Raw genomic sequence first — 26,722 nt, forward strand, 5'->3', positions numbered from 1 at the left:
TTAACTCAAAAACCCAAATCTTTGCTGTACATTACTCATGATGGTAACACATGGTTCCTAGGCTATGCTCTTTTAATTTTATGTCTGTTTGTCAATTATTCACAACCAAGACATCTATTTAATTAGGCCTAGGATGTTTCATTTACTCTTCTCATTTCCAATTTTTTTTTTTTTTTTTTGCTTCTTTCAAAGTTCTCTATCTGAACTACAAGAAGAGATTCCTTTTGCTTTCCTAGTCTATTTGATCTCTCTTCTAACATTTCATTAGCATTTCCCCTATCACTTCTCAAGAAATCTTACAGGTGGTTCAGTCATTTTTATACATCCTTAAGCTGTGAAACTTCTCATTAAATAAATACAAGTTCAAAAACACATAAAATCATTTTGAGTAAATATGTGCTCAGAACAGTTTATAAACTGTATAATCACTTTGCACTATAAATCAGATTTTTAAAAAAAAGCATATTAGCAGCATAATATTAGTAGTCATAGTCCTAATGTGGTAGGACAGTAGCAATGGCTAAAATTTATTAAGTGTCCTGAGGTCCTTTCTGAAGTGTTTTCCATTGATTTTCAAAATCTCACAAGATAATCATGAAATAGATATTGTTATTATCCCATTTTACAGATCACATTTTATAGATGACTAAATCAGAGTTGAGGAAAAGTCAAACAATTAAAAGTAGTGAGGTCACAATTTGAACTAAGGCAATTAAATTCTAGACTTGATTTTTAACTGTTTTGCTATACAGAAAATACTTTATTTTTACAACTACTTCCTGTCAGTAACTACGTTTAAGTACACGGATGTAGTTTTCACATAATGACTTTCTAATATTCTTGCCTAGTACAATTACATATGGCTAAACCCAGGGGAATAGATGTAAGTATTCTGGGCGGATGGCTGTATGACAGCTAGATATGCTACCATATTTTTTAAATGAACATTTAAATTTAATGAGTTAACACACCATTGAACAAAACCACGTACTTAAAATACTATGTTTTACTCCACTAATCTAATTTATTCTACATACACATATTTGGGAAATACCTAGAGAAAGGACAAGTAAGTCTAAGCTTCCAATGTAACAAAAAGCACAAGGCAAACATTGGGAGGGGACACAGATTATTTCTTTTTTTTTTTTTTCCTTGACAACTAATCCATCATTCTGTCAACTCTCAGATTCTGACACCAATTGGGTAATCTTCCACTTCAATTCTGACACTAACTACCTAGAGTTAATGCGGACCCCCACAGGCTTTAGGACTCAGCTCCAGGAGACTGCCCTCACTTCAGAAGACCATCACAAGTCCCAGGGACCACCCATCACCCACGCTTCTGACTAACTAGCTATAGATTCAGGGGTTCCCATGCCCCCCCTCCTGCTTATTTTCCATAATTTGATGTTTTACAGAATTCGAAGTACCAAACCTGCTATTACAGTTTTATTGTAAAGGACACAATTCAGGAAGAGCCAAAGGGAAGATAAACACAAACAACGGGGGTGGAGGGTAGTACAGAGTCTGCATGGTTTCTATAGGCAAACTCCAGCACATCAATCTGTTTCCAAAACAGAAGCTTCCCCTCAGCCTCACTGCTTCAGAGTTCTTACTGAAGCTTTGTTACACAGGCATGATTGATCAAATCATTGGCCATCAGTGATTCAAGTCTATCTCTAGTCCCTTTCCTCTCCCTGGAGGTCACAGGGTAGACTGACAGTTCTAACCCTGTAATCACAGACTTGTCGCCTCTGGTGACCAGTCCCCCATCTTAAAGCTGTCTAGGGTCCTCCCCCCACATCTACCCGAGTCATCTCATTAGCATACAAAATAGGCTCTTATCACTTAAGAAATTCCAACGATTTCAGGTGCTCTATACCAAGAATCTGGAAAATGACCAAATACATATTTTTAAATATACCATATGGATATATAGAAGTGCATGTCTGGAGAGAAGGCAGAACTCTAGTACCTGTGAGGAAGTATAAAAAACAAAAAAACAAAAAAAAACAAAAACAAAAAAAAGTACATTTTGATTCATGAGCTGTGTTGCTCCCAGCTGTCTAACAGCCTGGGTCACCCTCCGAAGCCATCCCAATGAGTGATGAGCACTTCCCAGTGGGAAGAGAAAAAGGCTTAAGAAAGAAGCCTGTGAGCCTTTTCCAACTGTCTGTTAGCCAGGGGGTCAGCAACTATATTCTATCATTGTGATGTGGAGTTGTTCCTCACTGGCTCAACTTCCACATCAGTGAAAGGGGAAGAAGCCTATCTTCTATTTTTACCTCACGGGTATTTCATAAAAGATCAGATTGTATAACATATGATCAGGAATTTTTTTAAGAGGGTGCACTGTGCTGTGTTATTCTTAGAACTCAATAAGAAATGAAGAGCTTAAAGGCTAACATTAGTAATACTAGAATCAAAAAGTAAAGATAATCATCACCATCAGCGTCACCATTAGGCCAGAAGAGTGTTGTGAAAGTCAGGCTAAAAAGAAAAGTTGTTAATTTCAAGAATACAATATTCAGAGAGTTTGGGCATATTCAAACTTTTAATGCTGATGTCATAAAGAGCAAGTCAGCGGTCTTAAGAAATGTTTCTTGCAGCTTCTCTACAGATGGAAAGCCATTATTTATGCTTTATTAGCAGTCTCTGGTTACATTATTTGTACATTATGGCTAAGAGGATTTAAGTATAAGTGACCAACTTTCACTGGTTTTTAAATAAGGACCAAAGTACACTTGCAAGAGAAAAAGATGTGAGCAAATTCTAGGCTTAAAACAAACAAACAACAACAACAACAAAACCATAATGTCTGGGCCATCCGATGGGTAAAACTAAAGAATATGTAAGAATTTCTTTGATGTCTTTCTTTTTCAGCAATTCTATTTCCACAGATAATTCCTTTACACATCCTCAAACATAATTTTAACCACACTGTTCATAAGTGTCAAGTTTTTTTGAGGTCAGTGACTATATTTTTATATTAGAAATCCCAGCTACAGTGGCGTTTAATTGCACACCCTCAAAAAAGTGTTAATTTACTGGTGTCTCTGTGTGTGACCTGTATATGAATTTTATCTTTCAACATTGTCACATTCCTTGACCAAGAAATTAATCTTATTTTTTTTATTCCTTTCCATTATTTGGAAGTAAAAACAAAAAACGCAGTCATCATCAAACAGAGTGGACTAGATTACTTTAAGGGCAATTTCCACTTTTGCATTTTACTCTATTAATATTCAATCAGATGGGATGTCTGAGTCACCTCAGATGTCATGTGCATCTGCCCCCAGGGCAACTGCCCATCTGTAATCTCCACACCCCAGTGGTGGCAGAACCATGAATTCTGTTTCTTGTAGAGACCTGCTAGTCTTTACCCTTCCCTCTCCTGTAACCTCAGATCCAATCATGACCTCGCTGGCATTTTATTTAGCACATAGTATTTGACTTCTTGGTTGCTTGAGCACCATTCAAGTCTTCACTCTTCTCGGATCTCTGGTCTCCTTTTTTTCTTCAGTGCCTTCCCCACACTGTATGTAGGAGTTTCCAGACAAACACTAATGTAAAGATGTCCTTCCTCTGCTTAAAACCAGCCAGTAAACTGCTTTCGTGACAACATCTGAGCTCCACCCACAACCTGGATTTCCTCTATTTCACATTCCGCTACATTTTACTCTGAGAACAACATCCTGCTTCTAGTTTCCCTCCCCCATCCCTCGACATCCACCCTGTTTGGTACTGATGCTAAAAAGAACAGACTATTTGCCTTGTCACCTCAATCACTCCTACTCATACATAATAACAAGAGTCAAAAACTCTAGCTAGTCCCCTAGTGAGATGCCCTCCCCACCCATCACACCTGGTAATTATATTTATCCTTGCAATTACTACACTCCATTACTTTTATCTTTGTGTGTGCCGTCCTCTCCCAAATGACTAGGAATTCCTTGAGGGAAGATACCGTATTTTACTCGTCTTTGTATCTTCACGTACATAATGTATTGCAGACACTCAAATATTTGCGGAAGGAATGGATTTTGGATTTAGCTTTAACCTCTTGAGGTTAATAGAGTAAACATCTAAAACCTTAAAATCCAACACACATATTGGTCTTCAAGTGCCTCGTCATTATGGTAATTATCCATTAGAGAGGTTAACCATAAAAGTTAAGTCACAACTATAAATATTTAAGTTTAAAGGAATCATGAATATAAGCATTCTGCAATGCAATGGCCTCCACGATTTGCTAAGACTTCAAGTAAGAGTGTAGGAATTACATACATTTAAATAATCTTTGTAATTAAATAAAAATCCTCTGTGAATAACTCCTGGAGATGCTGGTTATTATTTCATAACAAGCTTACTAAGAAATGTCACATTCATTCTTACATCTCATGATACATTCTGGGGAAACTGATTTCTTTAAAGAACGCTTAAACAACGTATTAGCATAAAACAATTCAAACATTCAACCTAAATTAACCTTCCCTTGCTCACAAACACGGCTGTTTTATGAGGGCCACAAACTAGGGGTTAAAGCAATTCCAGGCTCCCAAACAAATAATGGTGTTTTTTAAAAACCGTACGAATATTTTATAAACGTGAGTTAAAATAAAAACCAAACAGTAACTTAAATGGGCAAGATGGACAAAAACCTCAGCAGCATTTTAAAAAGCTCAACATTCGGTAGGCCTGTAACAAAATCTAAGTTCTAGAATATCGTTATGAAACCCATTATCATTTTGAAAAAGGCTAAAACTGAAGAGGACAGAAAAGTACAAAGTCAACGTGAATCGCAGCTTGGTTCATGACAGGCAAAGGTAAACTGAAAGAAGCAGTGGGAACCGAGTGACCAGTCACCCTCCCCAAGTGCTGGCCTTCCACTGTGCAGCTCTTCTTCTGTCTCATTGTTCTGACTGTGAATGGGACCCCCTTATAATAAATTGCCCCAACTTGCATTCCTTAACTTACTATATTATATGCAATGAGAGTTTTGTGGTTATTATTATTCTTTTTCAACATCACACTGCAAGAGAACAGCCGATGTTTGTATGGAACGTGGAAAGAGGTAAGAGAGAAGAAAAGTCCTATTTGTAAGGATGAACGTAGCCAATCAAAGAGCTCCCTTGGATCAGTTCGGCTGAATGGTCCTCCCCCCACACTCCTCCTTACTCTCCCTCCTCCTCCCCAACCCCCAACTCTGAGGGATAGAAGCAGCCTTGTCCTCTACAACCATGAAGAGAGTGTTAAAGGTAAATCAGCTCTTTAGAAAACAGTATTAGTGAGACCAACCTATTTAATAGATCACTATTACCTATAAAAATATGAAAATTCAAGAAAATTCACGATGTTCAAGAACATGGTAAATATTATACAAACAAGGTCCATCATAGAGATGTTTGTAACAATATTCAAAGCATTCCCTCATGAAAATGGTTTTGTGTGCCTGTGTATGGGAAGGGAGAGGCTACCACTTTTACTGTGTCCTCATGGCAAATATGAAGCATAGGTCGGATCATGTGTGAATTCTAAGACAAATTTTCACATATGACTAGGAGAGACCATGCAATCTCACACGTCCTGGACTGCTTATCTCTAGACTTGAAAAATTTCATTTTTCTCCCGCACATCTATCTTCCACCCGAGCTCCAACTGCCTATTGAACATCTTTCCTTGATATTTAGTAGGCATCTTAAACTCACACTTTCAAATTGGAACTTCTCTTCCTCCTTGAATCCGCTTCTACATCTCAGTATGTGATTGGTGTTGTGACTCCTCTTTCTGTCGTACCCAACACACCCAACCTTGGACAAAGTCTTGTTGGTTCTACCTTCAAAGTCTGAATACTTCCCACCACAGTTGCTACCTCCTCCTTCTGGTCCCAGCCAACATGCTTTCTCCCCTGGATGATTATTACAGCATCTGAGTAGTTTCACTGCTCCTGCATTGTTCTATATTTTTTCCCTGAGCACAGAAGCCAAAGCAAGCCTTTGAAAATATAAGTCAGATGCCACCCTGCTGCTTAAAACCTTTCTAATGGTTCCCCATCTCAGAGTAAAGTCAAAATCCATCTAAAGATGAATCATGTCCTATAGAATCTGTTACTCTTCTGGCCTTACCTTCTTTTATGCCTTGCTTCCTCACACATCCCTCACATTTTTTTTCACAAAGGCCACCTTCTCTATGGGGCCTTCTCTGACCACTCAACTTTAATTGTGGGAGAACCAAAACAAAACCCTACCCTGGAATTCTAGAACTAACCATCTAACAAAATATACATGGACTTCTTCATTTGGCACATGTTCTGGAAAATGGAAACTTCAAGAGAGCAGAGACTTCTTCTGTGCTCATGGCCCTATCCAGAATCCCAAACTGTGTCTGGACAGAAGAGGCACTCGATAAACGGCTCTTCAAATAATGAATGAATCAATCTTATTTAAGCCACTGCTTCATTTCTTCCCTCTCAAAATCAAGTCTGATCTTTTCCAACACAAGTGCTTAGCACACTGTCTGCTACATAGTGAGAATTCAACAAAATTTTTGGAAAGATTCCTTTCCTTCTAGGGTCAAAATATATCCACAACTATTAATGAGCACTAGTACTTTTTCCCTTTAAATATGTAGCTTGAGGGGCGGCACCTGGGTGGCACAGTCGGTTAAGTGTCCGACTCTGGATTTTTGGCTCCATACTGGGCATGGAGCCTGCTGGAGATTCTCTCTCCTTCTGCCCTATCCCCCTGCTTGCTCGCTCTCTCTCTCAAAAAAAAAAAATTAGTTTGACAGACACCTGCTCAGAAACTGTCCTAACAGTGATACACATATTCACATGAAAAAAGAGTCTCGTTGCTGATCAATTTTCAATCTATACTAGAAGATGACCTCTTCTGAGGGGAGAGGGGAGGGTTATCCAGAATACATTTTCTTTAGGTTTTTCTATGAATACAAATATCTTTTTCGATGTTTCTAGCAACTTATATCATTTATCGTGTTACTTCATGTTTCATATGGAAATGGAAAACATTCCAAAGTAACTAATTCCTTAATAATTCTGGGCCGGTAAATTTGTTTTTTAAACAACATGCAGACACCTCCAGAAAAAAGTAAGTCCAAGTCAAAGAGGTGCTGGACCCTAGCTATTTTTTACAGGCTTTTAATAGTAGAAGCTCTCTTTCAAAAGAAATCTTATTATCGAAGTTCAAAAGAGGAAATAAAAATAGTGACTCAGGCTGAGGCAGAAGAAGGAAAATAAAACTCATTTTCCAAATTCCATTTCTCTATGCTAGTATGTTCAACTAGCAAAATTGCATTGTGTTGTGCATTTATGATTTGTGCAGTTTCCCACATCTATATCATTCTTTAGGTTTTAGAAAAGTAAATAATATTTTAGAAAAGTAAATAATATTTTCAATAACATAAATCTATGCAATTATTAGCTTTGTATTCTAAAGCTTGCATAAGTTTCAGGCAAGACACAGTGGGATCTGTTCAAATAATGATTCAGAATACATGTTAAAATTATGTAATTATATGACTCAGAGAGACATTTGTATCTGCATCATTAATGATAGAATAGGCAGATGTGTGTCAACAAGAAATTATCATTGAAAAATAACAGCTAAAACTATAGCAAATATAGAGAATATTTATATAATCCTTACATGATGTTATTCAAGCTTTGTAAGTATTTACACATATTCACGTATAACCTCACAGCAAACCTCTGAATTAGGTACAACTATTATCCCCATTTTATAGGTAAGAACACTGAGTCCCAGTGGGGATAAGTAACTCATCCAAGGTTATAGCTCCAGCAATGGGCAGAGCTGGGGTTTGAACAACAGGTGTCTAACCTCAGAGTCTGTCACTGTAACAAAAGCTTCTCCCATAATACAATGCCTCTATAATCTAATTGGGATCACATTTTTATTTTGCCTACTGAAATTTATTGGAGCTATTGTAACTCTCACTACTTGTTAATAAAAATTCCTTATATTCAGAGGCATATTATAAATTTCAGTTTTAACTGCTGTAGTATTTGCATGTGACGATGAAAGGGAAGGGTATCTCACAAGCTCATCAACAACAGCCCTTAAACACCAAAACATTTCACAACATAATGACAAACTCTTTCCATATATATGTCTATCTGTGTAACTGCACTTCACCATTTTATGATACTCAGAGATGATGGTGCTGTATCAGGGCAGCTATGGGAGTGAGGACAAAGACGACTATAGGGAGTTGAATAGTATTCCTCCTACCCCCCAAATTCATGGCCATGTAGCACTTAAGCATGCGACTTATTTGGAAATAGGATCTTTGCACAGGAAATCAGTTAAGGATCTCAAGATGAAATCACCTGGATTTAGAGTGACCCTTAAATCAAATGACTGGGGTCTTTTTTTTTTTTTTAATGTTTATTTATATTTGAGAGAGAGAGAAAGAGAGAGCACAAGCAGGGGAGGGACAAAGAGAGAGAGGGAGACAATCCAAAGCAGGCTCCTGGCTCTGAGCTGTTAGCTCAGAGCCCGATGCAGGGCTCGCACTCACAGACTGTGAGATCATGACCTGAGCCAAAGTTGGATGCTTAACCGACTGTGCCACCCAGGTGCCCCTACTGCTGTCTTTACAAAGAAAGGTGAGAGACACAGAGGAGAAGACAAGATGAAAATGGAAGCAAGCTTGCTGGCAGCCACCAGAAGTTAAGAGAGGCCTTAGAGGGCTCCTCGCTGAAAGCCTTCAGAAGGAATCAATAGTACCAACACCTTGATTTCAGACTTCTGTATTCCTGAATAGTGAAAGAATAAATGAATATATTTCTGCTGTTTAAAGGAACTTAATGTGTGGTAACTGGTTTATGGCAGCCCTATGAAGCTAATACAACTATTATGTCGAGACTTTACAAGCTGCATATAGCCTGGTTTCTGGGGAGCGGTTGGCAATTTCACCTGCAGCATCTGAGCAACCCCAGGCCTCTTCACCCAGTTGGCTACACGTCAACCGTGTGAGCAGCGACATTCAGCAGATGGCCAGAAGTGAGTTTATCGCATCCACTGCTTAGGTTTCTTCATTGTGCACAGATTTGTTTTGTTAAGCTATCCTTCAGCATGCTCTCATTCTGAAATTTTCTTTCATCCACCTTGTTTATAATTTTCCACTTCATGTTGGAAAACTGAGGTGCAGTAAATACTGCTTCGCCGTCAGCAGTCTGAGAGCTCTAAGACCTTGGTTGTCACTGTTGATCCTGTCTTGTTACTTGATGTCCTGTTACTTGATGTTAGATATGGCTCATAGGTGACATTGATAGAACTGTTCGAGTAGCTATTTCAAATCTGTAGCTGGCCAAAAATCTGCAAACACTGTAAACTGTTAGTTTCTTGAAAAGATTAATGCTGTATTGATGCCACTTTCAGTCTGCTAACCTCCAAAAAGATATAGAGGTCTTCCTGATGTGTTTTTCTTCTTCATCATCATCTATCAGCCCAAGCAGCAGCCGATTCAGGAAATGTTCTCAGCTCAGTATCTCAAAAAGCAATCTTGAGCTGGAAGTACAGTTCCTCCATGCCTCGTGTTCCTCAATGTCAGTCTAAAGAATCCTTAATCCTTCTAGGGACTTTGGCCATGGTCTCTCTGCATTCCATTATGCTGCTTTTCAAAATAGTTTATATGTGCACAGAGAAACAGTGCAATACAACCTTACACGCAATTCTCCAGTTGAAACTTTTGATGCCAACTCTATACAGACAATCCCTGGAAATAAACTGGAACAATTTAAATAAAATGCTATTCATCAGACAACTTGGACCTTATGGCCCTAATACAACCTTACACGCAAGTCTCCAGTTGAAACTTTTGATGCCAACTCTATACAGACAATCCCTGGAAATAAACTGGAACAATTTAAATAAAATGCTATTCATCAGACAACTTGGACCTTATGGCCCTTTTCCCAGTAGACTGTGCTCACAGTATACTATATATGTTTTTCATAAATCCTGTATTTACCTTGTGAATGGCCCAGTTATATTTCATCCTACCTTTTTATGTTAAAAGTGTTAATCTGAATATAAAATTGCACAAATACTGCCCTTTTAGGACATATATGCAAACCTGTATGTGACTTACATTTTGAAAATAAATTTGTCTTTTATTATGTTTGGCTTGTAGTGACATTAAAATTATTTTACAATTCCTAAGTATACTTATTAGATGGGTACAGATTGTCAAATTAGATCATGGAGACCTAGCTACATAGGAGTCATAAAGTAGCTTCCCAGATATAATTGTCATTTTACCATCTATCTGCAGAGTCCTGCTACACAGGTAGGAGACCCCAAATGTTTTCACTATTTCTATAGGATGATGCAAAAAAAGGCACAACCATCCATCCACACTTCCCTTTCAGAAAAGGGTCAACAGAGAACTCAGAGTGTTACTAGCCTTTATTGGCTACTTGCTTATAATAAAATGACAACTACTCAAGTAGCAAAACAGGGGTAGGTGGTAAAGAAATATACACAGGGATACAGTGAGTAAAAACATTCTAATATACCAGTGTAAAACGCATTCTAAAATAAAATCTAGGAGATGCCATTGATCAAACCCTGAAATTAAATGTGAACATTCATGAATATATTTATTTAGATTGCCTCAATATTTCCTCATATATGTACTAATCTGTGTCATGTCTATTCAAAAAAGGAATTGAGGCATACTTGCAATTATGTAAAATCATGTGATAACTCATGGATTGCACAAAAGGCTTTGATATCCCTAAATTGATTGCTAGTGAACATCTAACACAGCAGGTCTATGACTGTTTAAGTGATCTGATAAAGTAAAAAATTATTCTGTATAGGCTACTCTATTCTATAGCCAAAAAACCCTCAGCAAGAAAAATGTCTTAAGTTATTCTATTAGTTTTCTAGGGCCACATCACAAATGCCACACACTGGGTGGCTTAAACAACAGAAACTTATTTTCGTATAGTTCTTCAGCCCAAGACCAAGGTGTCAGTAGATCTGTTTTTTTCTGAAGCCTCTCTTCTTGGCTTGTAGATAGATAGCTACCTTCCTGCTGTCTCCTCACATGGTATTGGGTGCATGCGAATCCCCGTTGTCTATCTGTCCAAATGTCCTCCTCTTATAAGGACACAAGTTAGATTGGATTAGGGCTGACCCTACGAGCCTCAATTTACTCATCACCTCTTTAAACCCACATTCAATCACATTTGGAGATACTAAGGATTAGGGCTTCCACATATGGAGACAGAATTCAGTTCCTAGTAGAATATATTTTTGTGCTCCTTATTGACAATTCAATTAAAGCAATACCCTAACATGGCTGTCTTCTCTAAATTGTTTTATTATAAATGTCCCCCCCCCACCATGTTCTTTCAAATTATTTCACTGTATTGACAGAAATGCACACAAATGTGTATTTTCAGAAAACTCTAATATCCTACAATTGGTTTGTAATATCAACTGAATTATTTATCTCACAAAATTATGAGGTTGTAACCTATGACTTCCATGACAGAATGGTTCCAACAAACAATGCTATTTATGTTATTAAGTCTGTCGCACAATGAATATTTTTATGTATTTACAGTACACATGGAATGTGTAAAATGTGATTGAATTCATAATTAATCCTGAATATTCAAAATATATATCAAACTAATAAATTTAATTGGCATTTTTAGAACTCTATAGTACAAGGAGGTCAATGGGAGCCTTCGAAAATGCTTTCTACTTATTATAGCAGATGAATTTGAAATTCCAAACACTAGGCATTTCCAGGTGGCTGCCACCTGGAAATGAAGTGTTCTAAGTGTTCACAGTAGGTGAATAAAAGATAAACATTTGGTATTTAGTAAGCCATTTATCATAAAATGCTGGAAAGTCACAAGGCTTTGGAATTGGAGATGTATTTGATTAGACAAATATTTGGGTCAGGGCAAGGAGTTACTAGCTAAAAATCAAACAAACAGTCTTAAAAGCAGAGAAGTCAATATAATGAAGAGGACAAAAATCAAATACAAGACATCAAAGAATGCTCCTGAAAGCTAAACACATGGAAATGGAAAAAAGTGAAAAACATTAGAAGTGGGCAATCATTAAATCCACTCTGACAATTCACTGAAGGCTGCCCTTTCTCTAGAAGCTAATTCCATCTCCAAAAGCTCCAGCAACAGTCTCCAGGCTGGATTCCTAGTTCTTAAATAAGGTCTAAGATTTTTCTGGAAAACGTATGTATTTATGCATAAGGAAAGAGTAGAGCACGCTGAAACTTAGGGGAGGCTCCCACGAACGACCAGGAAAAAGCACCGGAGGGAAGGTGACATTTACTCTAAGTTACTCGATAAAGGAGAGAGCTAGGCAACATCGTAGGCCACAGCTGCCACTTTCCACAAATTTAACTTAAAATCCACCACACGACTTTCAGTTGGCATGCTGAAGGCTGAAGAGAGGCAAGGTGAATGAGAAAAAGGAAATCAAAAGAAAAGGTACTAAAAAGGATTTTCTCAAGTAAATAACATTTGGGGAGAAGAAGTTAAGGCTGTAGGAATTAAGAGCCGTATTTTATGCATAGTGGGGCTCAGTATTAGGCTTGTAACAATGGCAATACTTAGAAGCTGCATTGAACAGGAGGTGGAAGTGAAGGGTATTGAGAATCTAAGAGGAACCAGTGGAACAGGAGCCAGGTGCCAATGAGGGAGCCTGGGTTCCACCAAGACACAGACACTAAACCTTGGGCCAGCAGCAAGTGCACCGTCTCTGACACTGAGCAATCATACAACACAGGCTTATCAAATGAATAAGTGAGTTACAGACTGGACTTACACGGCATTTCTAGAATTTAGACTACCTAGGGAAGAAGAGAGATATATGGCAGAGGTATGAGAACCCTAAAAGAGACAGGGCTGAACAAGGTGACACTATAAACTGACCTTGGTTTTACCTTAAAACACTCCCCCAAACCAGAGAGTTTTGTCATATTTTCTACTCATTAATAAAATACCATTCCAATTTAATAATGAAGCAGGTTCTTGTGAAATAATCAATAGAACCTTCACAGATTAGAGTCCATTAAACTTCAACTGTTTAGATAAGAGACAATGTATTCAATCTTAAAAGTCCAGGAGGGGGGAAAAAAAAAGAAATATTGCAATGGTATATAGAAATACAATAATAACCCAAAATATTTTCAGTGAAATACAACAGAAAAGCTGTAAGCCATTATCTCTTAGAAAAGAAGCAGCCCTAATGAAGTAGATTTTTGAAAATTGTCATACGGGTAAGCTCATTAGTTGCAATGAAAGATCCCCCTGCTGATCCACGAGGACTTAATGGCCAGGATTTGTTATGTCTCAAAAACAAAGGTACTTTTTAATTCATGTGATAGCTCACTGAGGAGACTTCAAATATGGAAACTTTTAAGTGATGATATATAATATAAAATCACTGAAATTTTCCAAAGCAAATGTAGACTCATTTCATCCAAAACTCATGTTCATTCCTATAAATTCTCATTCATTAATAGAATAATATAATCACACAAAGAAATTATGCTCAACAATCACCTATACTATATAATATCTACATCCATATCTATATCGGTATCTATATATATCTATCTCAGTGATGGTTTTTCTATTTCAAACATCAAGTTGGCTGCTCCCAGTGAAATGCATTCACACTGTCTGCTGACCTACACACATATGCACGCCTCCGCTCTAACAGATGGAAATGAGAAGCATCCAAGGCTCTAGAATGCCCCCACAGAAACACCAAAAAAGAAAACAAACAAAAGAATCTAATTACCGAGTTACAACTCTGTAAGCCCTTATCAAATTTAAATAGTTTTCAAAAGCAAAATATTAAAATATTTATAGAGAATTTCAAGTACAATCAAATGAGTCAAAATAGATAAATGCCATTTTAAAAACTTAATTTAGAGCAAAACTGGTAGAAAATAAACTCTGTCCTAAAAAGTACATCTGAAACAGAAGTATGTTCCAACTTACTGTTCAGTTTTAGAACCAGGAGGAAAGATGGAGAAGTGGTCAGACATGCAAACTGTTATTATCAGAACATGCTTGCATGGATTTAATTCTTGCCAAAGACCTAACGTTGATATAATGTATCAACTACTCAGCTTTCTTTTCTCCAGAAAAAGAACTTTCTCTATACTTCAAAGCATTATGCATAACTTTTTCATCTATTTCTCTTTAACTTATCATGCTTACCATTCATCAAGAACATCCACTTTCAATTCTCTTTCAGCCTGTTTACTTACATTTCATTCCAAAATTTCAGAAATCTCATTTTAGAGAAATTACCTTCTTGAATTAATAAATCAACCACTTAGAGTTATTTTTAATATTTTTTTTCCTCTGTGCCCTGTTGCCCTATCTCATTGTTTTATATGAGAAAATAATTTGATTATCTTCCCTTCTTAAATTCCATTTAAATGCATGCATATATACTTGGTCATTATCTTCTTATACCAAGGACATTCTAAGGTGGCACAAGGGCAAAGTAAGTAATTTCAGTATTGTTATATTCACATGCAAGATCAAAAAATAAAGTGAAAAGTTTATTTTGGGTCTTAAAAATCCAGACTAATTATTTCTAACCCCCTCCCACCCTCAAAAAGCTTGCATGAGATAGATACTTAAAAGAAACCTACATCTCAGGAAACTATTTAAAGGGAGTAGAAAATGATAAAAGTGATTTTTGTTTGTTTGTTTAAGAAGAAGTATTTACTAAAATATAGGGGAAAAACAAGTATCCTTAAGTTGACAAATTCCAATTTTAAGAAGGGAATAAACTGATTACAAAAATAGTCTGACGTTTCTAATGACCAGGACTCAACACAGTGAGAATAACGATATCCCATCACTTCAAATGAGTTGTCTTCCAAAAAAGGATGTACGTATATGTATGTATTCATACAAATGTGTATTCATAAACTGGTTGTTGAAGCGTGTAAAATGTTTTCCACAAAATCAATGATATATAAATAAAAACTAGATTCTTTAAGTGATCAAAAAATCGCATTCAAATCATATTATAACCAACTATTAATACCAGGTCCTATCCTCTCATGACCCTTTGCAACCTGATCTAAGTCCAGTAAGGACCAGAAGCAGGTTAGCTATCTGGGTATTAGAAAGGACTGCATGGAATTTTCTCTGCTAGGACAAAGTATGCAGTCTGTCCCTTCAATGTGGATAGAGATAGATTCAGAACTTAGGCTAACTGGGGCCACTGATTACTGGGGCTTGGCCCAGATACACAATTGTCCCCAAGTAAATGACACTGAACCAAGGAAGCATCTTAACAGTAACAGCAACAGCGGGGGGGGGGGGGGGGGGGGGGGGCAGCAGAGGGTGGGGCTGGTAGGAACTCATAAGGTATAAACTACAAAATAATGTATTTTTTAATTCAGGCCTCATTTTCTAATATAAAACCATTAAACTCATAGTTCCAATAATGATAACTCATAAAATAAATGTCTTATGACATTCTATTTTTAAAATGACATACTCAGTAGTAAATCACTGTGGCAAAGTAGCAAGTATATTCAAATAAAAGGCACTATGTTCAGTCTTTGCGTACTAACTGAAGACCCAAAGTAGTGAAATGTTTTCTATAAAATCACAAACCTTTACTAGCTTTGTCTAAATGTTCCAAATCATCCACAAAAGTCAGGATATCAGGGTACTTCTCTTCACACATTTCCACCAGAAAATGAAGTAGTGTTGTTTTCTGATCTGCGGATTTCGTGTCCTTTAGCTAAATAGGATGAGAGGGAGAAAAAAACAGTAAAAAATATTTTGATATTCTGCCTATTTATATTACATTAATACTACATTTTATAGGTAAAAGCTAAGTCAATTGTAAAATTAGTTAATTCTGTTTTTGAATTGCAAAGGTTTAAATACTTGAAAGCTACACTTTATGAATTGGTTTAAGTAACGTCATTAACGTTTGTTGGAAAGTATAAGTTTAATCTATTATGCAATTTATTATGCAGCAAATGTATGATAAATACTTAGGACAGCAGTGTAACCTGAAAGTCTATATAATAGTAGTACTTAAAACAACCCCAGGCGTTAGTTTCTTTGTTTTAATTTGGCACATATTTATGGAATGCCTACTAGATACTGCAGGAGTTGGAGATACAATAACAAAAAAGACACAGAGTTCCTCAAGAAGCTGTTTACTGGGGGGGGGTGGGGGGGTGGGGGGGTGGAATACATACATACCTACACACACACACACACACACACACACACACACACACACACAATTTACCCTGGTGTGACAATTACCCTGGTGTGATTATTCTTATACTAAGAATAATCACAAAGTATGCCTAAGAGGACAGGACATCTGAACTGAACACTGGTAGACAGGAAGTTGTATGGGATTAGGAAGGGAGGAAGAAAATTCAAAAGTGCACTATCACAAGCAGATGGAATAGCATTTTAAAAAGGCCATAGATGAAGAAGAAAATGACACATTTGAGGAGTCTGAATGACTCCAAAATAAAAGTGTGTGTTGAGGAGGATGATAGTGTAGAAAGATATAAATCTGGGAAGATCAGAAAAGACCAGAAAACAGGAGGAAATGTATGCCATGCAAAGGAAAGAAGATTTTGATCCTTAAGAATCGGGGGGGGGGGTATTTTTTAATTAATTAACTTATTTTTAATCTTTATTTCATTTTGAGAGAGAGCACAAGCACAAGAGGGGAGGGGCAGAGAGAAAAGAAGACAGAATCTGAAGCAGGCTCCAGGCTCCTAGCTGTCAGCACAGAGCCTGATGCAGGGCTCCAACCCACGAACCATGAGATCAATTTGGAACCTGAGCTGAATTTGGATGCTTAACCAGCTGAGCCACCAAGGCGCCCCAGAATTGGGAGTTTTTAAATTGGGTAAGAGATGACCAGACCTGCAGTTAGAAAGTTCCCTCTAGTGCAGTGTGGATGAAAGACGAAAAGCAAAGGTAAGAACAGAAGCAGGATGAATAACTTTAAAATGCTGTAACAATAATTCAGTCAGGGAAAGAAGGCCTGAGCAGAGGCAGTGCCTTGGGGATGGAGATAACAGGATGGAGGGGGCATGGAAACCCAGGCGGTGCCATTAATTGGAATAAGTGGAAAGACAGACAAACAAATTTAGGTGGGGTGGGCAAAGAGAGACCAGTTTCAGTTTTGGCCAGGTTGAGTTTAAAGCTTTTAAGTGACATCCAAGTAAAAATGCCCAACAAGGATGTAGACTGATACAGGTGTAAAACAATGCTTCTCAACCTTTTTTTGTTATTCATTATTGCTGGCTAAGGAGCATCTTTAGGCATTTTTTCTTAATTGCGTGCACTTACGAAATTTTTAAATCATCGGTATACTGGGTAACTGTTTATGTACTGTATGTACATCTATGCTTTGCACATAAAACAGCAAGATACTTTTGCTTCCAAAGAACCAATTTTCTCTCCCTCGAGGGTGGATAAACTCTTGAGCATGTCTGGCTAGAACTCAGAGGAACATACTGGACTAGGTCACCAGTTTGTGAGCCCTCAGCCCCCAAAGCTAAACAGTTGATCAAATGAATGCAAACCAGTACACAGAATGAAAGGAAGCTGGACAGAGGCTTGAAGAGAAGACTAGAGTAGACAATTCTAATCTGAAATGGCCAAGGCATGCAACCAGAAGGGAGAAGTAATGATGCGAAAAACATAAAAAATAAATGGAAGCCAGCTCAGGTTTTGTGTAGTAACTGGGGATGGGGGTGTTGAGGGTGAATAGAAAGCAAATATGTCATCTGGTGGTGTTCCCTATAATTGAGTAATTATTCAGAGCAGATACATACGAAAGGGGGAAAGTCATTTCTTTTGTACAAAGAGTTCATTTGGAGCTGGAAATTCTTGGTATACCTAGTTGTGGACAGCCCTGTTTCCTTGCTTCCTTTCCAACAGTTCAAATGGGGGTGGGTGTGTATGTAATTTTTTTAAAACTCTACATCACTAAATATCATATCATTATCAGACAAGTATCAAACAACTGTTAATATCTGATAGTGGAATTAGGAGAGATAAACTCTACCATCACAAATGTTCAAACACATTACTTATTAGTACAAAAATATCTTATTCCTGGAAATACAGAGCTACCCTCCCACACAACCTGAGTTTCATGATTACTCATGTGATAGATTTAAATGCTACACTGGCCTTTCAACATGCAAATCAAAAGTATGATTCCTTAAGTATGGCACCTTAAAAACGGACTGATAGGACACAACCCATTATTTGATACCTTTTTTAAAAGGAACATAAACCACAACATCCATCTGAGTGTTTTAAAAAGCATACCTCAAAAAAGGACTTGACTAACTAGCTAGATTAATTGCCACTAACATGTGTGGATGACCTGGTAATGCTAAACAGTGCCTCTAACTAGTTACATGGTCACTGGTAAGTTACTAGAGTTCAGTTTTCACACAGATAAAATAAGAATATGGGACTGGACAGAAAAAAGAGGCTCCAAATTCGCTTTCCACTCCAAAAATATTAAGTATACATTATAGCAGACTCAAGTGTTGATAGACATAACGAAATCTAATTTTAAAAATACTACAATAGGGGCGCCTGGGTGGCTCAGTCGGTTAAGCATCCGACTCTTGATTTTGACGCAGGTCATGATCTCATGGTTCCTAAGATTGAGCCCTCTGTTGGGCTCTATGCTGACACTGTGCAGAGCCTGCTTGGGATTCTCTCTCTTCTTCCGTCTCTGCCCTCCTCCCCCCTCGTTCTCTCTTTCTCTCTCAAAATAAATAAACTTAAAAAAAATACTAGAATAAAAATGAATTAACCTAGTTGTAATCTCAGTTCACAAGTTATTTTTGCATGCTAACGGCCGTTAGAATCTTTCAGTTTGTTTTCACATACACTGAGAATGCCAATCGGATTTATTAAAATTACCTTTCAATCCGTAATTTCCTTCACACTATCATGGTTAATGGATAAGGACAGAGTAAAAGTAGCAAAGTTTCATAAATAATTTTTCTCTTGTACAACCAAGACTTAGCATAAAAGCTGTCTTTTGTTTTTGTTTTCTAAAACACCTTAATAATAAACTCTTCTCTCTCCCTCCCCCCTGGCAGCAATGACTGCCTTGGGAACAGCATCCCTTCTGTGGACTCTCAGCTCCCCACTGCTGCCGGTTACACCCCTCCCCTTCAACCATGTTCCCTTCCTATGAAACTAGATACACGGCCTGTGTAGAATGTTGATTAGCACAAGCACCATCTACCTCTGTAATTTGCAAAGCCCTCAAAGAGCTTTCCAGTAAGTACTATGTATGATGCAACTAAATAGCCAGCCACTGCTAGGATTAAATGTATGAAGAAATCTCTGTGATCTAACAACAACCAATGAGATCAATCTCGATCTTTATTCATGAGCAATAAAAATTCAGAATTAGAATTCTGGAATATAGTTTATAGCATCTACCAGTTTAGTAAATGTTAAGTATACAAGTCGAACAAAAATTCAAGTGGTTCAGAGACCATCACAGAGCTAGACACTAATTTATGGGGCAGAGTGTTATTCTGGCTATATTACTGAAAACATCAACTGCTTAGCAGGTAGCATATTGGCAACAGTCTAATATTCAAAAGGATGTCCACTGAATAGTAAATGGAAGCAAAATTCTCCCATCCTTTTAGAATCTGTATTTAACATTTGTAAGACCAAAAAAATAAAATAAAATTCCTAAGTAAATACATTTGAAATTAAACCTAATAAATGATAAGTTTAGATAAGAAACAAGGATGGCAACTGTTTGTTGATAACATATGGTGTCTCATTTACAAACTGCTATGTGGCTTTAAATTCCAGGTTGGAGAATCTTCATTCAGGTCCTAACATTCTCAGGAAAAAGTACACAGTTATTCTTCCTGCGTCAATTACTCTATTCCTCCTCTACTTCTCCCCCATGTCACTTTATAAAAAAGGATAAAAAAGGGCACCTCCCAGAAGCATAAATGCACAAAATATTTATTAAAGTCTTTTTACGCACTTGCTCAATTTTTCACTTTTTGATAAACATGAACAAAAGGGGCACATTTTATTTCCACTAATTACTCCTATCATATATAATCAGCAACTAAACTAGAAGAATAAGGAAAGCTGGGGGGGGGGATGGTGCTAATTTTGTTGGAGAGAAAGAACAGTTCACTTGAGCACACTTTGTAACGCTAACTCTTGGAAAGAAAATGAAGCTAAAATATTTGCTTTAAAAATTCATTTAGGTTTAAAAACTATGCTTTATTTAAATTTTAACAGATATTGCTTGACAGGCTTCCTTTTGTTTTATTGCCAAGAGATGTATCTTGCTGATGAGTAATCATCACTGTTAAGTAGAATTTCTTATTTGTATATTGTTTCTTTGAGGTACATTTAATGCAGCATGGATGTCAAATAAACACAAAGATGGATGGAGTTTCTTCAACTGCTCTGTTCATTTCAGACAAAATAACGTTAAAAGAAGATCCTGTAATAAATCATGGCCTACTTGTCACTCTGGAGTAGAATTCCTTTGTAGCTATAATGCAGTGTTTTGGAATATTTTTAAGCCATTCAGCACAAATTCGGATGACATTTAAAGAATATTCCATTGTTTTAATCACAAGAAAAATTCCTAAAATAAAAACTGAGTATCCTTTTGGTGATCCTCATAATCCAAAGGTCCCACACTCTTCGACTAATGATACTTAAATCATAAGAGTATTGCCAAATCAGTAGCTCTGCTTCCATTATTATGCTTCTATTATCTAAGTATGTATCAAAACGGCACTACTGCTCTGGATGTTGGAGACATTGCTGAACACCATAAAAATGACAAAATTACGAGAATCTGTAATTGCCCAGGAACATTCTAGAAGACCCTAACTTGTGTACGGCAATTAATATGATTAATATTAGAAATAATATTAATGATCAGTTTTTATTATAAATAATAACGGCAATATTAATATTAATGCCATTAACACAAATACCACCGATATTATCATAGCAGTAGCTCTTATGTGACACTTACCCTGAGGCCAGAACTAGTCAAAAAGGATATATTTTAGTGCTTACAACACAAAACATCTTTAGGTGGAACTAGTATTATACACATTACTAAAGAGGAGAAAAAAGACTTGAGAGATGATGTAGCATACACCAGGTCATATAACTACTATCTGATAAGCGCAAGGTTTGAACCCATGTCTGTTTGAATCCTAAGTTCTTAACTACTACAAAATACAGTTCCTCTACAAAAATCTTTAGATTATTATGTGTCAAAATAAACAAATTTCTCAAAACCACAGTGGACAAAAATGGCAGGTAAGACAACAAAAAACAGATGCAATTTAAAATACTGAAGCCCTACAACCTGCTAATTTTAGCCTGAAAAGCCTCTAAAAACAGACACCTGCTACCTTGAGGTCATTTCTAGTTCTGAGAGCATGACATTCTTTCTAATGTTGTATCTATAAATTTAATAAAATGTCACCTAAATCTTATCACTGAAACAGCAAGTCTTTCAACATTGCTAATAGATTAGTGCTGACAAAATATTATTCGAATACGTTTAGATGAAAAGACAGCTGTTAAGTTTAACCTTTAACAGACTTGAACAAGTATACGTACAAACATCACATTCCATCTTAAATCCTATGCAGAATAAAGCGATTTGTGAACGTACAAAATAGGAACTCTAAATACAAGTTAAAGGTATTTCCATGAAAATAGGTGTGTAAACACATACTATAAAAAAAAAATATCATATTTGCTTAGATAAGAAGGGCAATGTGCCAGGAAAAATTCACTAGTTAAAACCACAATTATACAATGAATAATGTTTTTTGATATGTGTATAACTGCATTAAAAAAATAATCACCATGCTGATTAATTTTTTGAAAAGATTGGTTATCTCCCTACAATGGAAATAAAAATCTTAATTTAAATAAAATAAGATGCTTAACACCATTTAGGTCACTGCCATAACTATTACTACCTATAATAAAACTTTCAAAATTATTTTAAAGTAGAGATCAAATGATATTAGGTAAAAAAATATATTAGACAAATTATGATATTCATATATGAAAATAATTTCTATTCATTGTGTAGTTTTCATTTTAAAATGACGAGAGTTTAAATATTAAATAAGAAAATGCTTTATATAATGTGGATTTCTATAATTATAAGCTAGTTTCTTTCATACTCCCCCCCCACTTTCCCTGAATTATGTTTTTAATTTATTTCTTTTGGATTTTAGCAACTACAAAAACTGCAGAGTTCAAAGAATTTTTGCACTGTAGTAAAAATTTTAGCTTATTACATTATCTACTGTATTGTTCGATGTTCTGTTTATTTATATAGCCTCCTTATCCACAAGACATTTAAAACAGCTCAGTATTAATATAAATGGACCAAATACATAAATTTTAAATTGAATGTTCTACCTTTTATTTTTTAAATCCTTGATTTTATTTTTTTAAAGCAGTTTCAACTTTACAGAAAAAAAAAATGAGCAGAAAATACAGAGCTCCCATATACCCTCTCCTCCATCCAAATTTCCCTATTAATAACATTTTACATGGGTGTGGTACATTTTCACAACTGATGACATTATTCTTAAGATCCGCTGCCTTCTACAGTTGTAGGGGGGTGGACAATGAAGATCATATATCTACCATTATACCACCATACAGAAGAGTTTCACCCACCCAATCCCCAAACTCCCCGTGCTCTTATTCAAATCTTCTGTATTCTCTCTCCATCACAACCCCTGACAACCACTGATCTTTTTACCATTTCTATAATTTTCTCTCTTCCAAAGAGTCATACATATATTTGGAATCATCCAGTATGTAGTCTTTTCAAATTGGCCTCTTTCACTTAATAACATGAATTTAAGCTTCCTCCAAATCTTCTCTTGGCTTGGGAGATCATTTATTTTTATCACTGAATACTATTCTATTGTACGGAGGCATCAGTTTGTTTATCCATTCACCTACTGAAGGACATCTTAGTTATTTCCAAATATTGGCAATTACAAATAAAGCTGCTATAAACATTTGTGCACAGGTTTTCAACGCCTTTGAATAAGTAAGGCGTTAAAAGTAAGTAAGAGTGTGATCACTGAATTCTAAATTTATGTTTAACTTGGTTACTGCCCAACAGTCTTCCAACAGAGATGTACCATTTTGCATTCTCTTCCTGTTGTACTACATTTTTGCCAGGATTTGAACTTGCCAATGTTTCAGATTTTAGCCATTCTAATAGATATGTATGTTGTCTCATTGTTTCAGCTTGCAATTCTCTGCTGACCATGATGTTGGCTATCTGCTCATATATTTATTTGCCATTTGTAAATCTTCTTTGGTGATGTGTCCAGTCAGGTCTTTTGACCATTTCTTAATTGTTTTTCTTGTTGAATTTCAAGAGTTATTTATATATTTTGGATAGAAGTCCTTTATTAGATATGCGTTTTGCAAGGATTTTCTCCCCTTCTGTGGTGTGTCTTCTTTTTTATATATTTTTAAGTTTATTGATTTTGACTTTGGGAGGGAGGAAGAGAGTGAGGGGGAGGGAGGGAGGGAGGCAGAAAGAAAGAGAGAGAGGAAAACAGAAAATCCCAAGCAGTCTCCACGCTGCCAGCATGGACCCCGAAATGGGGCTTCACCTCACGAACCGTGAGATTATGACCTGAACTGAAATCAAGAATCAGAGGTTTAACCGATTTAGCCACACAGGCACTCCCATCTTCTCTCTTAAAAGTGTTTTTGCAGAGTTTTCCATTTTGATGAAATCCAACTTCTCACTATTTTTCTTTCAAGGATCATGCTTTTGGTACCCTATCTAAAAAGTCGTTGACAAAACTAAAGTCACCTGAATTTTCTCTTATCTTCTAAAAGTTGTACAGCTTTGCATTTTACATGTAGGGCTATGTCCATTTTGAATTAATTTTTATGAAAGGCCTGAGGTCTGTATGGAGATACAGTTTTTGTTTTGTTTTGTTTTTATTTTATTTTCGGCATGTTTATGTGCAGTTGTTCCAGCACCACTTCTTCAAAAGACTGTTATTTCAGGACGCCTGGGTGGCTCGGTCGGTTAAGCATCCGACTTCGGCTCAGGTCATGATCTCGTGATTTGTAAGTTTGAGCCCCGCATGGGGCTCTGTGCTCACAGTGTGGAGCCTAGAGGCCACTTTGCTTTCTGTGTCTCCTTTTCTCCCTGCTCTTCCCCTGATCATGCTATGTCTTTCCTTCAAAAATAAACAAACATTCAAAGAAAATTTAAAAAAAAAAAAAAAGGCTGTTATTTCTCCATTGATTGCCTTTGTTTCTTTGTCAAAGATTTGACTATATTTATGTGGAGTTATTTCTGGGCTCTCTATTCTGTCTCATTGATCTGTCCACTTTTTTTTTTTTAACCAATATAAGAATATTTTGATTATTGCAGCTTTGTAATTCTTGAAGTCCAGGAGTATCAGTCCGACTCCGTTCCTCTTCAGTGTTGTGTTGGCTTTTCGGGGTCTTTTACATGCCCATATGGTCTTTAGATTCAGTTTGTCAATATTCACAAAATAGCTTGCTGGGATTTTGATTAGGATTGCATGGAATCTACAGATCAAGTTGGGAAGAAGAAATATCTAAATAATATTGAACATTCTTTTCCATTAACATGGAATCTCTAATTCTTTATTAGCTCTTTTTTGATTTTTTTCATCAAAGTTTTATAGTTTTTCTCATAAGAATCTTGTACATATTTTAAGTACTACTCTTTTGTGTACTAACATAAATGATATTGTTTTTCCTTTCAAGTTCAGCTCTTCATTGCTGGTTTTTGGAAAGTGATTAACTTTTTTATGTCAACTTCATATCCTGAAACTTTGCTATAATCACCTACCAGTTCCAAGAGGTATATATATATATATATATTTCTTTTTGGTTTTGGTCAATTTGGTGGGGCTTTCTACACAGGCAAACATTTCACCTATGAACAAAGACACTTTTATTTATTCCTTCTCAATCTATACAACTTCTATTTCGTTTTCTTGTCTTACTGCATTAGCTAAGACTTCCAATACAATGCTGAATAAGAAGAGTACCAGGGAAGTGGCTCAGTGGCTCGGTCGGTTAAGCGTCCGACTCTAGATTTTAGCTCAGGTCATGATTTCATGGTTCACAAGTTTGAGCCCCACAACAGGCTCCATACTGACAGTGTGGACTCTCCTTGAGATTCTCTCTCTCCCTCTCTCTCTGCCCCTCCCCCACTCACTCTAAGTAAATAAACAAACCTAAAAAAAAAAAAAAAAAAAGAATTTTGACCAGGGACAACCTTTTCTTTGCCCAATGTTAGAGGGAAAACATTCGGTTTCTTACCATTAAGTACAATGCTAGCTGTAGTTTTTATAGATATTCTTTATCAACTTGAGGAAGTCCCCCTCTATATTTCTAGTTTCTTGAGTTTTTTACATGAATGTCTGTTGGATTTTATCAAATGCTTTTTCTGCATATATTAACATGATCAAATGATTTTTCTCCTTTGGCCTATAGATGTAATGGATTCTATTAACTGATTTTCAAATGTTTAACCAGTCTCCCACACCTGTAATAAATCCCGCTTGGTTGTAGTATATATTTCTTTTTTACACATTATTGGTTTGGCTTATAACATTTTGTTAAGAATTTTTGCATATGTTTTTATGAGAGATATTGGCCAATAACTTTCCTTTCTTGTAATGTCTTTGGCTTTAGTGTATACCCATTTTTACCACTGTACTCCCCACCTCTGCTACCTAAGAACAAATGTTCACAAATGCCATTGTCTAACTGTGGAGATAATAATCCTGCACATTTTGCCTCTATTCCAAAAATGCAAGAACAATGCAAACCGTTGACAAAGAAGAGGTAAACAATAAATTTCCTCGACTATCAGGAATGGAGCATCTTATTCAATTTTTGATTTTTCATTTTGAAAATGCACAAAAGCAGGAGACTGGAGTAAAGCAGAGATGATTGGTAAGGTTCTTCTTGGGTGCTCTCTCTAAAGGATAGGAGGCCTGTCTATAAGCATGGTGTTAAGGCCAATTCTGAGACTATGTGTTTGGGGGAAAAGAGATTTTATAGATTAGCAATGTTTTTCATGAAAATGGTGAGATGATAGCACACAAGCAGTGTATCTGCTGATCGTGAGTAAAGCCACTCTAATTCTAGTAAAAGAATATTTCTTTAAAAAAAAATTTTTTTTTTAATGTTTATTTTTGAGACAGAGGGAGACAGAGCACGAGTGGGGGAGGGTCAGAGAGAGAGGGAGACACAGAATCCGAAACAGGCTCCAGGCTCTGAGCTGTCAGCACAGAGCCCGATGCAGGGCTCGAACCCATGACCCGTGAGATCATGACCTGAGCTGAAGTCAGATGCTTAACCGACTAAGCCATCTAGGCGCCTCAAAGAATATTTCTAATTTACAATGATTAATAGCAGTTGAAAAAAAAACCTAAAATATGAATACAATTTATCAAAAACATTATTTAGTAAACCCAATTAAATATTTCTTGGAAAATGCTATTGATTAAATGTGTTACTGAATGAATCAAAGGGGTTAAAAATCCTAGATAGCTTCACGTTGCTTTGGAAGTCAAC

General features: G+C 36.5%; 1 protein-coding gene across 1 annotated transcript in view; it reads right to left on the reverse strand.

Annotated features, from left to right (window-relative positions):
* Positions 1–26,722, reverse strand: part of DIAPH3 (diaphanous related formin 3) — a 514,561-nt gene that overhangs the window by 207,568 nt on the left and 280,271 nt on the right. The window contains exon 22 of the mRNA XM_043580147.1: positions 15,680–15,809. Within this exon, the coding sequence (XP_043436082.1) occupies positions 15,680–15,809 (130 nt within the window). The remainder of the gene's footprint in view (positions 1–15,679; positions 15,810–26,722) is intronic.

This window comes from Prionailurus bengalensis, chromosome A1 (assembly GCF_016509475.1).
Source record: "Prionailurus bengalensis isolate Pbe53 chromosome A1, Fcat_Pben_1.1_paternal_pri, whole genome shotgun sequence".
Lineage (NCBI taxonomy): Eukaryota > Metazoa > Chordata > Mammalia > Carnivora > Felidae > Prionailurus > Prionailurus bengalensis.